The following is a 17,378-nucleotide window of genomic DNA, read 5'->3' on the forward strand; positions in this document are numbered from 1 at the left end:
ATTTACCGGGGTAGATTTGCGGTGAGCCTCGTTTAAAGGGTGTTTGTGAAGCTATTAAAAGGGCCGTGATGCCGGTGGGGGGGTGGGTGGGTGTTTGGGGGCGGGGGGGTGGGGGGGGGTGGCGGCGGGCACCGAGTCTTAGCTGAACAGTCCACTTTGAGGCGTACTGGAAGCACCGGATTTTGGTGGTTCCCTCCCGGGCTCGATCCTAACGCCATTGGTCGCCGGCGGTGCACGGCAGGGGCGTTAAGGAGAGAAGGAGAGGTGGGCGTGTGCGGGGACCCCTCAATTCCTGCGAGACCCCCCCCCCCCAGCCATCCCAGGCACATCTGGCCCTCCTATATTTAGGATGCCAGCATGTTCCTCTCAGGAAGACTAATGGGGGCCCTGCGCATGATGAATGTGGGAACGCCAGTCAGCTGACCGTTCTGCTGACTGCGAAAGCGCTACCCGGCGAAAAACAGCCGTCCCCCAGGCCTGCCCCCCCCCCTCCCCCTCTCACCCCCTCCTCCAAAACACTCCAGTTTCCTCTCCTGCTCCTATTTAGATAAGCTCTCAGCCCCGCGCCTTGATTTACAGAAAGGACCCGTTAACAACACTGGCCAATTTCGCAAAGTGGGGGAAGAGGCCGGCGTGGCTCGGCTGTCATCTGTCTTAACTAACTTCCACTGAGCGAGATGCTTTTCTTCATCCACTCGCATATTCACAATTTATGCTTCCTTTCTTGAAAAATGTTCCTCTGACAGAAGAGTCTTGGTTTTTTTATTACGGTTGAGGTTACAGACTTTGGTCGTGAATCATGGCTATTCCTGGGAGGGAGTAATGTGCTGAGATTGAATGAAGGGTAAAGTAGCAGCACTTCAGTAAGGCATATTTTGGATAACCCTATTAGATCGGTTACAGCTTTTGCATCTGATGTGGGTTTGTGTTTCTGTTGAAAGTAGCAACCTAAATGTAAACATGCAACGTTAGATCTGGAAATTCTGGTATTGTGAAATCCAATTACTTTACACTTTGACAGTACAATTTAAATTTTAATTTAATTCAGCCTGTTCATAATATGTATTTTGATATTCTCAATTGCAGTAAGTCTGGATAATTGGTTGGGGTTAAACTACACCTCTCATTTAAACTGGGATTATTTTAAGTGAGTTGATATTTGATATTTATATAAAGTCGATAATTGAGTTTAACCACTGCAGAAAAACGGCCTTACTTAAAATAACCACGGCAGGTGTTGAATTATACTATTGAAGTGAATGCCTTTGGGAGTCAGTAACCACAAACCAGTGAAGAATGGAGAAATATATCAAGTGACATCTATCCTGGCTAAGTTAAGCAGCAAGTCTTGGTCTTCGGTATTATTGGAAATAAGCAGGTACTATGGTCAGTTAGCCAAATATCAGTGGCCGTGCTAGCCCATGGAATGCTACGTATTTGGAATGCAGTGCATTTAAAAATGTGTTTTGCACTTATTCACTTGAGTTCTGATAGAAATAACTATTTTTGCCATAATATTCACAATAATAGCACAATAAACATGTTGTTCTTAATTTCATTATGACACTTACAACGGAAGCGGGATGCAATAGTGGGATTAGCAAGTTGAAATAAGTTACAAATTATGTTTTGGTGTTCTGTCCAAAACAAATTTTTTCTACACAGATGAATATGTCTCGCAATAGTAACAGTCGTCTTGCCTATAGAAGCAGCTGGCATTCATAGTTTATGGTTGCTAGATTTAATGGCAGTTGGACCTGAAAAACAGTATGAAGTGAAGCATTTATGAAATACAAATGTCCAACTAACTCAATTTTGTGGCTCAATACCGCTGTGCAATTCAAGCAATTCTGTTGCAATAATGAGAGCGAGCTAGCTAGAGCATGACGTCACGTTTCAGGCTTTTCAGTCTAATTAAGCACTTTGTCTTTGAATCTTGCTGTGCTACCAATGGCTGTGTAAGCATCGTGATAAGTAAGCAGCACAAATGTCAGACACCGACAGACGATTGGCTTAAAAAAAAAAAAAACAGGTGTAATCATTTTGTTGTGGTTCAAGTCTGGGTCATCGCCTGTTGTAATCTTCTTTTTTCTTTTTTTTTTTTTTTTTAAAGACCTTGGGATATCTGTTTATACAACGCTGTGTATTTTTTCTTGCACGTTGGCTCTTTTTCTGCATTAGACACAGAGCTGTGTAACAAGACCACTGAATACATAATCATACGTGTTCTGTAGCAGAATGACGGTATGACGGTAACCAAGCATGGTTTTTTTATTTATTACTCGTTCTGAGTGTTATCTGCTGTCTTGCTTTCATATCCTGTTGTTGTTGAGGTTTCTAGGTGTGGTTAAATACACAAGGCCTTCTTGTGTTTTGTTGTTCGTCTCTCTCTCTCCATTTGTGTTGTCTGCATTCGTCAGGACGTCTGAAATTAAGAAACGCTTTTTTTTTTTCCCCCTAAGGCTTTTGAACAATTGTGTGCGTTGTATGGCTGATGAACTGCTGGGAACAGTAGTATTTGGCCGTAAATAGGCTGTGAGGTAATTAAGATAATATCCCTGCTCTAACATTGACCCACAGTATCTTTGCTCTGCTTCACAGAGCCTTGAAACATTCGCTTTTTTTGACAGTGATTATTAACTGCACGAACATGAGCCTGAGCAAACTGTGGGCTGGCAGAACGTTAACCCTTAGCGGGGCTACCTGCCTGCCTACTGTCTGAGCCCCTGCTCTGAAATCACAGCAGCTTGAACAAATGTACAGGGTCGCATCTGAATGGAAGCTTTGCTTTTCTTTTACTGCTGCGATCGTTAGTTCTTTTCGTGATGCCTGGTGAAGTTGCCTGAGGAATTGAGGAATCAGTTTATCACTAAAGAGTTGATGGGTGGCAAGTTTCTTTTTTAAACTAGCAAAGTGGAAATGGGTTTATTTAACTGGTTAAGTGTGGTATAAGTGTGTCTTATTCCAGCTGAGAGCGGTGACTGCTATACGCAGATACATAGTGGTGGGAGGTCGGAGGAGAGTGTGAGTGTGGTGGAAGAGGACTGATGTGCTCCCCCCCCCCCCCCCAGGGACGATACCTCCGGCGAGGACGGGGAGGACAAGGAGCCGACCGTGGCCTTCAAGGGCCGCCGCACGGCCAACAGCCAGGGCCGGAGAAAGGGCCGCATCACCCGCTCCATGGCCAACGAGGCGGACGAGACGACCACGCCGCCGCTCAGCAGCGAGCTGGGTGAGTCTCCAGCAGGCCCGAGGCCTCTCACTGTCCCCCACTGCCCCTCTCTGTCCCCCACCGTCTTATCTGACTTCCTCTCTCTGTCCCCCACTGTCACACCTGACTTCCTCTCTGTCTCCAGCAGGCCCGAGGCCTCTCCCTGTCCCCCACTGTCCCTCTCTGTCCCCCACCGTCTTATCTGACTTCCTCTCTGTCTCCAGCAGGCCCGAGGCCTCTCACTGTCCCCCACTGTCCCTCTCTGCTCCCCACTGCCCCTCTCTGTCCCCCACTGTCTTACCTGACTTCCTCTCTCTGTCCCCCACTGTCACACCTGACTTCCTCTCACTGTCCCCCACTGTCCCTCTCTGTCCCCCCACGTCTTATCTGACTTCCTCTCTCTGTCCCCCACTGTCTTACCTGACTTTCTCTCTCTGTCCCCTGCTCTCCCATTTAAGCTGCTCTCTCTCTCCCCCACTGTCACATCTTTCTCTCTCTCTCTCCTGCTCCATTTTTCCCCCTGCTTCCACCTCCTTCCACTCACCCTGCTCTGTTCCTCCTTTTCCATTATGTAAAAAATATGCATCTTTTCTTGGTTAGTTTTACGTTTTGAAATTCTTGTGCTGTGGATTTAAATTTTGGGATAGTGATTTTCAGTCAGTCAGCATGTCTTCATTCCCATTGCAAAAGCATTTCACAGAAGTGCTGGCAATAAAGTCCGCCTACTGCCCTTTTCCTGGTAATAATTTTGGCACCCATTTACTCAACAGCTATTGTAATACCCAAGGCCTTTGCTCATAAATGCTGTAGGGTGCCAGAATCAGACGGGCTTGGGCACCTACAGTTTCCACATTTCCCCTTTACTCAGGCCATCATTTCCAAGAAAGGCGCTATGAAAGACCTGAGTTCTATTTGAGCACATTTGGAAAATGCAGTCATGTCTTTGAACCACTTGGGGGCGCTCGTGTCCAGCATGTTTACCAGCTTTTCATACAGGTGGTCACCACCTGATACTACAGCTGAATGTAAAGCCACCTTGTCAGTGGAATAAAGCAGAATTCTTAAAAGTGAACGGGCATCAAACGTACAGAATCCTTCTGAATGCGTTCAGCTGAAACTCCACAGAATATTCCAGAATTGGTTCTGGAGTACTGCAGAACTGGTTCACCATACGGTAGAGCGCCGAACTGGGTCCGGTCTGAGCCTGCGCGGCACAGCGTAGCGGGAGCCGGCTCCTGCTTCTGCGCGGCGGGGTTTAGCCTTGCGGTTGTTGCCGCGGAGACCCGTTCCGTGTCAGCCGCAGGAAAGCCCCCGCGTGGCCGGACGCCGGTCGGGGCCGGTCCTCAAGCTGAGCCCCGTCGCCCCGTCGCCTCGCTCGGCTGAGCAATGATTTACAGCCCCGCCCCCCCCGCCCCACCCCCCCCCGGCCGTGCCCTTCACCGCTCACAATGGGGACCCGGGGTCTGTACCTTGTGCTTTCCCTCCGCCTGAGGTCAGGCCGGCCTGTTTTGGGGAAATAAAAGCAGTTGTTATGTCTGTAATGATTAACGGGCTTTTACACCGGCTTCCTGCTTTCATAGCTCTTAAACAAACAGCCCCGCCGAGCGTCTGCGGCAGGTCCACCGTCAAGACGCAGTCAACCCTGCCCCCATTTCTCTCTCTCTCTCTCTCTCTCGCGCTCTCTCTCTCTGCTGTGCTCTCTCCCTCTCTCTGTATCTCTCTCTCTCTCTCCCCTCGCTCTCTCGCTCTCTCTCTCTCTCCTCGCTCTCTCTGTTTGCTATTTGCCCACTCTGATGTACTTCTTCTTTCCCTCGCAGCCAATCTGGAGATGAATGAGAGCTCTCGCTGGACGGAGGAGGAAATGGAAACCGCCAAAAAAGGTACGAAGCGGACGAGTGCGCGGTCGGGTTTCTCTCTTTCTCTCTTTCTCTGCTTTCGTTCCAGCCGGCCCTTTCCTTTTCCGTGCGGTGTTTTCAGCCAGCCCCGCCGGCTCTCTTCTTTTTTCTGTTTTTTTCTCTCTCTTCTCTTCCTCTCGCGCAGCAGTTACAGGCGTGCGCTCGGGACTTCCTGGTTCGTCAGCCACAGCGGCGCGCAAAAAAAAAAAAAAAAACGCGTCCGCGTCTGCGCAGACGGGCACTCGGGGCTTCCTCGCCGCCAGGCAGAGGGCTCTTCTCTCGTCTGCCGCGCCTCTCTCTTCCGCAACTTCCGTTGTTTCTTCTTCGCGAGGGCTCTCGGGTCAAAGGCTTTTCTTTTCGGCGAATGAGGAAAGAGAGCGTCGTCTCCGCCGCAGCTGTCGGGGAAACGACGGCGATGGCGGGTTTTTGGCATCGACGGCCTCGCTGCCGGAGTGGAACGGGGATGAATTTTTAAAAGGCCGTCTTTTTAAAATTCTGGCTCGTTGCCAGCAAGTCTTTTCTGTAGGTCTAGCTGATGTGAGCTCGCTGCCGTTGGGTCCCTGTTGTACGCGTCCTGCCTGTGTTGCAGTGTTGCCAGTGATGTGGAGTCTGTGCCCGTGGCCTCTTGGGGGCTGTTTTCATTTCAAATTCTCAATTTTTGATTATTCAGAAGTGGAAACCCATGTTACAGAATTTGGAAATATGCAGAGGAACTGATGGACAGCCTCATAAAATCTTGGTGTTCTGCAGAGGAGGGTTCAGTAATACATGTATGTATCACACTGACCTGCAGAATAAAGAAAAAAAAAAGAGGAAGCCTATTCAGCACCTGAAAGGCTGCCATGGTGGTTGTGAAACGAGTGCAGGGCAGGCCATATGAACCGTAGCACCGCTGTAGCGATTGGCATGCCCGGTGCTCCTGGCACGCGGAGGCAATGAGACAGCACTTCACTGCCACCCCATGCCCGTGCAGGACTGGAGATAATCACGACCTGCACTTTATGCCCAAGTGTTTTGGCTACGGACTCCTCTTCCTTTGGACTGACTCGACCGCAGTTCCGCATGTCGCACTGTACTGGAAAAGTTGCAGAAAACGTTGTTTCATTATTTCGTACTTCATTTATTTTGTGAAGTATGTGGTTAACTAAAAGAGAATGTTGTGTTCTTATTTTGAACTGTTTATGGTTTGTTTTTCTTTTGTTGGCAAGTATGCTTTTAAACAATTATCTTTAGCAAGGTTGCAAGCTCAGAAGCTCTGTTCATTAAATTCCCTTGGTTTGGAAGTGTGATGAACGTGCCCTTATTCGTTGCGAAGTGTTAATTTTTGGCACATTTTAATTAGCCGGCTCACTCGCCGTCTGTGTCACTGTGTACCACGAAGGTTACTGTTCTCGTACTGCTAACCATGCACAAAAGTCAGCTTTTTAAATTTTTTTGTTTTTATGAGCGCATTGAAACGGTCGTGGGCGATAATGGACGTAGCCTTTAGATTTGGGCAGAATGCTCAGATAGGCAGTTGTTTGGAGCCTAGCCGAAAGCCAAAAATGTCGCAGAGCACCCCCCTCCCCCCACCCCTCCCCACCACCCCCACCGTTTGGCATGGCCCTCCTGGACTGAGCCGCCGGGCCTTGCCCTCAGCGGGATTAATAATTTGGAGCGAAGGCCCTGGTAATCCCACTTAATGTCCTCGTTCTCCGTTTTCTCCGGGCGAGGGGATTAGGAGGACGCGCCGTCCCGCTGGGATTAGTCCTGCGGCCCGGGGCCCGGGGCCCGAGCCCGGGCTCCTCTAAAGGGCTTACCTAACCGCGGGGCCCCTGAGGGCCACGGCGAGGGCCCCGGCGGCGCTGCCCGTCGCAGGTTCACATGGGAACTCCCCCCCGCTAGCGGGGAGCCCCCTCGCAGGCGCCGCGGCGGCGGTTTCAGTTTGTGGTTCTCGGGCCGATGCGGAACGCCGTGATGTCACGCAGGCGGGGGTGTCCTGCAGAGTCTGACGTCTCTCAGCTGTGCATATTTAAATAGGCTGAGGAGGCCCGATGCTAATGCGTTTATCTCCTGATCCTGCGTAGTGGAGTTATGGCACCTGGTCAGCTCGCGGCATTCTAGGATTGTGCCCCCCTCTCCCCCCCCCCCCCCCCGCCCCCCCCGGCAGCCTTGCTTAAAGCAGCGGATTACTCCCGTCTTCTCCTCTTATAAGGCTTACCTCTTACACAGAGGGTCACAGGGCCTTGTGAAGAGCCTTCAGGGTTGAGCTGTGTGTGTGTGTGTGTGTGTGTGTGTGTGTATGTATGTGTGTGTGTACGTGTGTATGTACAGTATATGTGTGTGTGTGCATGTACTGTATGTGTGTGCATAAGTATGCATGTGTATGTGTGTATGCGTGTGTGTCTGTTTATGTGTGTGTATATGTATATATGTATATGTGTGTGTTTGTGCGCGTGTGTGAGTGTACAGTATGTGTGTGTGTGTCTATGTATATGTGTGTGTGCGTGTGTGTGTGTACAGTGTGTCTGTATGTATGTATACGTGTGTGTGTGTGTGTCTGTATGTATATACGTGTGTGTGTGTTTGTGTAACCTTGCGTGTTGTGTTTGCGTGACCCTCTCTTTCTGCAGCGGCTAGTACGTGGCCCTGCTTTGGTGGGAATGAGCACAGTGCCCTCACGGCCTTTATGTAAGTGCTGTAATCCAGCGCTCCACGCAGCTCCCCTGCACTACCGCGCCCGGGTAATTGGCCTCCATGTCACTCGCTGCCAGCAGAAGAAGTGCAGGTTCCTGTGGGCCCTGATAGGCCAAACAGCCTTGGTCCGCAGCCCGCTTCCTCTGCTAATGAACTGAGCGTGTGCAGAGGCAGAGGGAGTCGGCGGGGGCAGGGAGGGAAACCGTGGCACCAGCCCAGGTTGGCAGAGGCTGTGGAAGACTTGGAAAGCATTATTCCCATTTCTCTGCGTATCTCTCTCTCTCTCTCTCGCTCCCTTTCTCCCTTGCTCTCATTTTCTGGTTCTTACAGTCTAGGGGTCACATTCAGACGGGAGAGAAGCAGGTCAGTCAGAGGAAATGAGAAAGAGAAGCCCTCTCAGTGCATTAGCAGCACTGCTCTCCTTGCTTTCACTTTATTTTCCTTTCTTCTTTTGTGCCTTCCCCCCTTCTTTCTCTCTCTGTCTGTCTCTGTCTCTCTGTTACTGTTTACACACACTCAGTGTGTGTGTGTGTATGTCTGTGTTTGTGTCTGTGCTTGGGTGTGTGTGTGTCATTCTGTCTGTTTTTTGTGCGTGTGTGTCTGCTTGGGTGTGTGTCTGTGTTTGCGTGTGTGTCTGTTTCTGTGTGTGTGTTTGTGTGTGTCTGCTTGGGTGTGTGTGTGTCTGTGTTTGTGTGTGTGTGTGTGTCTCTCTGTTTGGGTGTGTGTGTGTGTCTGTTTGGGTGTGTGTGTGTGTCTGTTTGCGTGTGTGTGCGTGTGTCTGTTTGGGTGTGTGTGTGTCTGTGTTTGCGCGTGTGTGTGTGTGTGTTTGCGTGTGTGTGTGTGTCTGTTTGTGTGTGTGTGTGTGTCTGTTTGGGTGTGTGTGTGTCTGGGTGTGTGTGTGTGTGTGTCTGGGTGTGTGTGTGTGTCTGTTTGGGTGTGTGTGTGTGTGTCTGTTTGGGTGTGTGTATCTCTGTTTGGGTGTGTGTGTGTGTTTGTGTGCATGCGTGTGTCTGTTTGGGTGTGTGTGTCTGTGTTTGGGTGTGTGTGTGTGTGTCTCTCTGTCTCGGTGTGCGTGTGAGAGCAGGGCTCAGAGTGCAGTGTGCTGGCGGAGGGGGGGAGAGAGGGAGGGATAGAGAGAGATCAAATGAGGGGAGAGAGAGGCTTAGCACGTAGCGCCGCCTCACAGTCCCACTCGCTGCGAAAGTTCTGACTGCAGCCAGAGCGGAAAGGGAAGCCTGACGGAAGCAGCATGGCTCTGACACAGTGAGAGAGGAGGAGAGACAGAAAGAGAGAACAGAGAGGAGAGAGAGAGAGTGAAAGAGGAGAGAGAGGTGCGAGTCGAGCATGTGCCGTTTGGGGCATGTGCGTCTGACGGCAGCTGGAGTATCGGCCCAGGAGGAGGGGCCGGGGTTGAGCCCGCGGACGCGCTGAGCCGCGCCGTCTCCGAGATCAGAGGGGCCGATAACGCGAGCGAGCGAGCGAGAGAGAGAGAGAGAGAGCCGCGGGCGCCGGGGACACAGGACGACCGGAGCGCGGGGCACGTGAGCTCCAGGACGCCGGGAGACCGCTTGGCAGGACGCCCTCTCCAGGGTGGGGCTTCGGGGAGGGGGTGGGGGGGCGGGCAGGCGGGGGAGAGCCACCTGCTGTTCCTTGGCTGCTGCTGCTGCTGCTGTTGTTTGGGCTGCACCCCGCTGGCTGGACTACAGGCTGTTAGGCAGGACGCGCCTCCTCCACGGCGTCCGCGGGAAGGCGGGGTCGCTCCGCGCTCCTGAGCCTCGCCGCTCCGGCGGCGGGTTTTGCTCGGCGGTAACGGCGGTAACGGCGGAGATGGGCACCGGATCGCGCGGCGCGGTCGCGGGGCAGGACGCAGCGGATCCGATTGTGTAACGAGCGTGGGGCCGAGACGATAACCTTCCCGTCTGCCGCGAAGCGAGCGGCATCACAGCGGGGCGGAGTTAGTCCCTCGCTCGCGCCGGGTCCGCGCTGCGTGGCTCCGCCCCCTCTCCCGCCCGTCAGGCGAGGCTGCGGAAGGTTAACGGGTTCGTCGGTCGCCCGGGGAGGAGCCCGCATCCTTCTGTGTCTGTTTCATCCTGAGAGCGCGCTGCGTGAGGGGCTCGGGGGGGGGGGGGGGACAGTGGGGGGGTCAGGGTTCATGCGGTGCGCCATGAATATTTCAGCGGGAGCAACTCCAGTTACTTACACCCTTAGCGAGTGGCGCTCCTGCCGCCTCGGCGAGGGGGGCGGCGGTCAGCGATGCTTCACTAACATCAGCTCTGGGGCTCCCTGTCCCGCGCGCCGGTAGCTCGCTCTGAAAAACCTCCCGGGCTTCTGGACAGCGCGCAGACCGCACGGCTGGTTATTTTTGGCGTTTTCTGTGGCGATCGGGGGCAGCTGGCGTAAGGAAGCGCCTTCGGGGCGGTTAGGTGAGAGACCGAATCGATGCGAGACCAGAGCCCACCGACGGCGTCGCCCCCCGCCCCCCCGGCTCTGTTAGGAAGAGGAACCGAAACCCCGCCGCGCGCCCTTTGACCCCCTCGCCACGCCGCGCCGCCGGCCAAGGTTGCCCGAGAGACGAGGGCTACGTGCCGACTGATAGCGGAGGTTTCCGGAAGGACCTGCCCGCCTGCCCCTCCCGCCCGCCCCTCCCTGGCTCTGCGTGGTGCCCGGGCGCCGGTTTTACAAGCTGCCGCCCGGAGTCCCCGGGGGAGGGGGGGGAGCCAAACGAGCGATGTTTCCCGTGACAGGTTGATCTATCACAGACAGCGCAGCAGCTCGGGGGGGGGGGGGGAGGGGGGGGGGCGGGGGGGGGGGGGGCCTCTTGTGTAAGCCCCGTTGCGCGTGTTGTTGTGGGGAAAAACACAGGCCTCCTTTTCTCCTCTTTTGTGGTTGTCGGGCGCAGAGAAAGCCTGGCGTGGAAAATGACAGCAGTGATAACCCGCAGCGGTGACTGTTTGTGTTTGGGGTGCGTGGAGATGAAAGCGGCTGACTCTGGTTTGGGTCAGGGCGGGCCAGTACTCTCGGTACCCGGAGGGGCTGCGGGTTTGAGTCCTCAGCGCCCCGTTGTGAGAAGTTCATTGGGTTCGACACCCTTATCTAAAGTGGCAGAAAACCAACCCGGCTCTGTAGAATGTATTGCACGATGAGTAATTGTCCGCTGATTGTAAATGTTATGTAATAAAGAATATTAAGTTGTTCTGTGAAATGGGGAACCATGATGTGTTTTTCTAAAGTTAAAGTTCTGCTAATGAAAGCTTATTTTGAACCCTGAAACTGTCCTGACCTTTGACCTGCGGTGTCTTATTTCCAGGCCTCCTTCAGTATGGTAGGAACTGGTCCTGCATTGCCAAGATGGTGGGCTCCAAATCCGTATCTCAGTGCAAGAACTTCTACTTCAACTACAAAAAGAGGCAGAAACTGGACGAGATTTTGCAGCAGCACAAAATGAAATCGGTAAGCCCTCAATAACTTATACGTCTGTTTCATTTTTCTACAACATTTAACAGCAAACACCGCGGCTGCTAGTTTTCCAGAACCTTCTTTGCCTGCATATATTTGTCTGGAGACAGGTTTGCCCAGCGGCGCTGGACGTGTCCATTTAAAGTTCAGATGACCCTGCTTTTTAAAAGCATAAGGAAGTGCGCCTTTTAAAATGACTGCAAAGTGGACCCTCTTTGATTAAATGTACAGTTTAATTCCGGAGTGTAATCATTTTGATTCGGTGTGATCAAAAGAAACGTACTCTGTTCCGTTCAGGGGCTTGCCCCGGGAAGCTGTTAGGCTGTTATGGAGCTGATGCGTGCTTTGGCTTGGGTTCCAGAAACCCCAGGCGAGAGAAAGGGGCAGAGAACAGCCGTGCCCTTAAGTGTGGATCAGTGATTCTTTATTTTCAATTTAGCCCATATGTCGGGTCCGCTGGTCAGTACGGTTTGGGCTAAGTGATGAAATGGCGCCAGCTGCGCACTTACTGTAAGTGATAACCTCTGCTTCTGTGTGACATCCCCTCCTCCCAAAGCCCGATCGCGCTGTCTCTCACACACTCGCTCGCTCACTCGCTCACTCAGCATGGACGTGCGTGCGCTCGGTCGCGTGCGCACAGACACACGCCCTTAGGTTTATTCATACGGTTGCTCGGATACCGGCTCGATCCCGCGTACGCGCCGCGCCGCGTCCTCCGCTAGTCCGTCCCGCCGTGCCAGGATGGCGAGGTCGCGGGGGAGGAGGAGGAGGGGGAACGGTAGGGCGGGAGTAGCGGAGAGGGGGGGAGACGAACGCTTGCCTGAGGGCGCCTGTCCCGCTGCCCCGCAGGAGAAGGAGCGCAAGGCCCGGAGGAAACGCAAGGCCGCCACCAACGAGGAGGCCAGCGCCCCGTCCGCCGCCGAGGAGGAGGAGATGGAGGTGTCCGGCGCCAGCGGCAACGAGGAAGAGGCCGCCGAGGACGGAGAAGGTACAGTAGGCCACTTACAGCCGCCCAACAGTACACCAGGGAGCCGCTCTTCAGCCCCATAAACCCACAGCACAGAACACCAGGGAACTGCTAGTGTGACACAAGGAACTCTGCTCTCCATCCCATAATCCCACACCACAGAACACCAGGGAACTGCTAGTGTGACACAAGGAACTCTGCTCTCCATCCCATAATCCCACACCACAGAACACCAGGGAACTGCTAGTGTGACACAAGGAACTCTGCTCTCCATCCCATAATCCCACACCACAGAACACCAGCGAGACTAGAGGACTAAGACTAGAGTAACACTGCAGTCGTCTGTTACAGTCCCAGGCAGTTACACTTCTGGGAATGACTGTACGGAGAGAACACTGAGATGCTGAGGGCACTACCTTGAAATGGGTTAGGCAAACAGAAATTTATAGAGACATAGATAATACCAAGAACTGGACTTAGGTGTTTACAGGGAACCCACTGCATTTGAATTCGGGGAATCGGAATCAATGCTGTAGAAAACTTGGATGCATTAGCATTCTACGGCAAATCTATTATCCCGGTTGTAAATGGTTGCCATGGGATAGAATCCTTATCCGTTCCTTCTCTGTTTGCTTGAATATTGCATTCTGGGTTCCACAGAGAATTCAGGTCAAGTAACACATGGATAAGCCTGTTATATCATCCATGTCCTTCATTGGCTCACTGTTTACCATAAATTGACATGTACATCCATGTTGAGCCGGTAGATGATTTCAGATGAACAAAATTGAGTCTCTCACACACAGAACACGGAACAATGTTGTATTAAGTTTTTTTCGGAAATCTAGTTTGCACAGTTGAAGGACTTTACTGGGTTCATAACGTTCACACATGGCTGTACCAGTGAGCTAAGTGTTGTCTCACAAGCCTGGCAAAGTATGATTTTGTTAACTCTGGCACTCTGGTCTGGAAACATTTTCTTAGTCGATTGCTAATAAAGAAAAAGTGAATCACAAGAGCTAATGTCTTGGCATATTTTAACGTGCTTGCACAGGTATGGGAACTTTAGAAAGTTTTGCGTCACTATGTGATATGGATGTGTGATGGTGATAGCTTGTACTACACAGCTAGCTATGCTAGTTAAAACTCTCTGACTTTTTGTGCTAATGTCAAAATGGAACATCAACAGAGTTGAATGGAACAACTTTTTGGTTTACCTAATTACAATAGCAGTCTTGTGTAAATAAAAAATTTGTAAATGAAGCCATATTGGTCAGGAATCGTATGTGTCTACGATTCCAGAACCTCATCTGTCTGTAGCTATTGTTTTACTATTCTCCCGTTTGGAAAGGGATATTAACCTGTACTAGCTCCGTCCCTCTAAATGTCCAGTTAATTCTGTATTTATCTTTAGGACTGTTGGTATCAGATTGTACAGGACTCTGGTATCGCAGAACCCTGGGAATCCTGCAGAATGCCCTGGTTGTGTCTGGTGGCTCTATCTCGTGCTGTAGAAGCCTGAGGGAGTTTCTTCCATCACCAGAAATGGTCTTTGCTCCGCTTGTTTTCCCTTCCACTGAAACGTGACCTGATTACGCACAGCGCTGGCACTTCCATTAATCTTACTGTAAATGTGCCCGGGCTTAAGACAACACCAGCTCATTTCCTTCCCAGACCTGTTGGCCTTGTGCATTGTCCTTTCTCTCGACCCGCTGGCCACTGTCATCTCTTCACTCCTGAAGCAGGGCCCAACAACAGCTCGGACACGGAGAGCCTGCCGTCGCCCCGGTCCTCCGAGGAGAGCAAGTCCAAAGAGGAGAGCAAGCCCGGCCAGGGGCCCGGGTCCGAGGGGGCCGCGGGGGACCAGGACGCCGCCCTGGGCGAGGCGGGGTCGGGAGGGGACGAGAAGCCCCCGAACCTCCGGGAGGCGGAGCAGGCCATCAAGCAGGAGGTGAAGAGCGAGGGGGAGTGCAGCAAGGAGCAGCCTGCGGAATGCGCCGACAAGAAGCCCCCCGCCGAGGCGGAGGCGGGGAAGGGGTCCGGCAAGGGGTCCAAGAGGGACCACGGGCCCAAGACGGGCTCCAACGGCGACAGCGACTCCAGCGCCACCTGCAGCGCCGACGAGGTGGAGGAGACGGACAGCGCGGAGAAGATCAGGTGAGCGGGGCGGGGGGCAGGGGGGCGGGGCCTAAGCGTAACCCGGGCGACTCGGATCATTCCGGACCCGCGCCGGTGCCGTACGCGGAGTTCAGGGAGCCAGGCCGCTTCCTTCTTTACAAACGCCCGCGCACTTTTCCCAGAATGCTTTTCACACCTGTGTCCCCGGCCCCCGCAGCGCAAACAGAACCCGCGGCGCTGGGCTAACAGGGTCACTTTCATTCAACCTTGGAGGGGTCCAGGAGGGAAGCAGCCAGAAAAACACAACACAGGCTCTTAGTGAAATCAGATACAGCTGCTCCCAGCACCGCTGCGTTACTTCAGCTGCTTCAGTTAATATTTTACTGCGTGTTTTAAAAACATCTACATGCGTACCATGCAATATTCAAGATCATGTCACACGACCAGGCCCCAGTGACCAATCAGAAATGAGAAACATCATGGTGAAGAATATCCATTTGCTAAATTGAGTTGCTTTACATGGAAAACCTGAAGCTTCTAAAAAAAAAAAAAAAAAAAATGTTTTTTTTTTAGCCAATGCCTAATATGGTGGAACAAGACACATGCCATTACTTTCAGTCATCTGTCCAATTCTGGATTCTGTGGACATGGTCTTTTCACCCGCACCCCACCCACCTATCCTGTGAGAATGTGCAGTTCATTTTGGCATTTTCAGTCTTTGCGTGTAATTCCGTGTGTCACCTCCGTGGCCCGTGTGGCTTCCCGCCCGTGCCGGTGCAGCGCTCGCTGTTGTAACGCGGGGCTGAACGGCCCCTTCCTGCCTCAGAGTGCGTGTCAGGCGCGAGCGGGGAGGAAGCGTGGCGTCTTTTGAACTTCTCGGTGCGCTACGGTAATTAGCGCCGGTGAGATTAGCGGCTCCGGGCGCGATGAAAGCGATGGCGCTCTTCCCGTAACATGAAACGATCCTCTCCTCGGCGTCTCTGGCTCTTCAGAAGGCCCCCGCGGGGGTGGCTGGGTAATATGCCTGCAGGGAATTTCCAGCCCGTTATATATATTGCTTCACATCAAATAAAACACCAGCGGAATATAAACAAGCTGTTTTTCAGCTTTTTGTCGAAGGGGATTTCTCCCCCCCCCCCCCTCAGAGCTCTGTAGGAGGTTTGTGAATCCTCATTTTAACAGTAAAATTTGCAATGGGACACCCCTGCGATACAGTGCTTGATTAATGAGTTCTGCTTAGATGGAGTAATGGGCCCTTGGTGGTGCTACGGCATTGGCGTGGTTCAATATTGCGACCGCAGTGGATCGTTGGAGCTGGTGTAATGGCGTCTTCACACAGGCGTTCAGAAGAAGAACTGTTTAGAACCTTTTGTGGAATCGGTCACATGGTTCATCAGTAATGACCGCTAATGCACACGGCCGACCGCGGCTGCTTCCTGTCTGCAGACCTCACGCGGTCGACGCACCTTCAGTAGCATTAGCAACGGCCATTATGTGATCAGTGACAATCAGCGGGTGTGCATGGAGCAGGGGGGTGTGGTTTTTTTTTGGGCGGGGGGGGGGGGGGTGGTTTGTCCCAGAGTGTTCGCCGAGCGCTTGGTCTTTTTTTCCATGACAGCAGACTGCGTTTATTGGCACAGCTGAGCGAAACGTTCCTGGTGCGGAGGCCAAAGCAAACGCAGATGGGGGTAGGGGGGGTGGGGTGCAGGGAAGATGGAAACACACTCGAAGCGTCCGCGCTCTTTCTGTTTTCATTTGCCAGGGCTTCTCCCACGCGGGGTTAATCCATGTTTATCAGGAAAGTAAATAAGAGAGGGAGCCGGTTCCAGGCCATATTAAGGAAAAGCAGCCGGCATCCGCTCGCCCAGCACCGCGAACGGGCGTCTCATGGTGTCTCTCTCTCTCTCTCTCTCTCTCTATTTCTGCCTCTCTCTCTCTCTCTCTATTTCTGCCTCTCTCTCTTTCTTTCTCTCTCTCTCTCTCTCTCTCTCTGTTTCTCTCTCTTTCTCTCTCTCTCTCTCTCTCTCTCTCCAGAATGACCTCACCCAGGCCCAGCCTGCTGAACTACTCCCACGAGGGGGTGATCTCCTCCCCCCTGCAGAAACCCATGGACCTCAAGCAGCTCAAGCAGAGGGCTGCTGCCATCCCCCCCATCGTGAGTGTTTAAGTGCTGTGTGTGTGTGTGTGTGTGTGTGTGTGCACGTGTGCTTGTGTGTTTATGTGTGTGCTCGTGCATGTGCATGTGTGTATGTGCGCACGTCTGCAGCCGTATCCCAAACCGCCATGGCTTTTCCGCCGCTAGGCTACACAGCCTACCAGCCAGTCGGACGTGCTAAAAGGCGAACTGCAGAGGGATTGGTCAGTCCACGTGTGGGTCTGGAACGCAGACACAGAGAATTCTGCTTTGCATAGAAGCGCGAGTGCCGGGCGTTAGGAGCAGTGGGGGGAGCGAGCGTGCCGGGGTGTGGCCGGCCCCCGGAGGGCCCCCGAGGGCCCCCTCCTGTCCCCGCCGCACGCCCACGTGTGCCGGTGGCATCCGTGGCAGATGAGCGTGCAGATTAGAGCCAGCGGGCAGGTCAGTGCTGCAGGGGGATTAAAGGCAGCCTTCCTGGTGCAGAGATAAGGAGGAGGGTGCTTAAATAACAGAGCGCACGGTGGGGGGGGGGGGGCTGCACAGGCTAGCTCTCAGTAAGGGGGGGGGGGGGGGGGGGGGCGGGCTGCGCAGGCCAGCTCTCAGTAAGGGGGGGGGGGGGGGGGCGGGGGGGGGCTGCGCAGGCTAGCTCTCAGTAAGGGAGTCGCTGAGGCACAGGCGGGCAGGAGGCCGAAAAGCTCTGCTTTCATGGCAGATTATGAGTTAGCACGTGTGTGTGTTTCAGCAGCTGCTTCTTTGTGTGTGGATTTGCTTAAGTATCTGTCCGTCTGTGTGTGTGAGTGTGCATGCATCAGTCTGTGTGTGTGTGCATAGGTGTGTGTGGGTGGGGCTGTGTGTGTGTGTGTGTGTGCGTCAGTCTGTCTGTCTCTGCATGTATCTGTCTGTTGGTGTGTGTATGCATGT

General features: G+C 53.1%; 1 protein-coding gene across 16 annotated transcripts in view; it reads left to right on the top strand.

Moving 5' to 3' along the window:
- ncor2 (nuclear receptor corepressor 2) overlaps positions 1-17,378 on the top strand; it is a 138,865-nt gene that overhangs the window by 95,772 nt on the left and 25,715 nt on the right. For 15 of the 16 annotated variants that reach the window (XM_035378736.1, XM_035378722.1, XM_035378724.1 and 12 more), the window contains 6 exons: positions 3,072-3,232; positions 5,029-5,091; positions 11,090-11,232; positions 12,088-12,226; positions 13,948-14,362; positions 16,358-16,478. In XM_035378736.1, the coding sequence (XP_035234627.1) occupies positions 3,072-3,232; positions 5,029-5,091; positions 11,090-11,232; positions 12,088-12,226; positions 13,948-14,362; positions 16,358-16,478 (1,042 nt within the window). The remainder of the gene's footprint in view (positions 1-3,071; positions 3,233-5,028; positions 5,092-11,089; positions 11,233-12,087; positions 12,227-13,947; positions 14,363-16,357; positions 16,479-17,378) is intronic. The other variant, XM_035378723.1, reaches the window with a different exon arrangement.

The sequence above is a fragment of the Anguilla anguilla genome, chromosome 10 (genome assembly GCF_013347855.1).
Source record: "Anguilla anguilla isolate fAngAng1 chromosome 10, fAngAng1.pri, whole genome shotgun sequence".
NCBI lineage: Eukaryota > Metazoa > Chordata > Actinopteri > Anguilliformes > Anguillidae > Anguilla > Anguilla anguilla.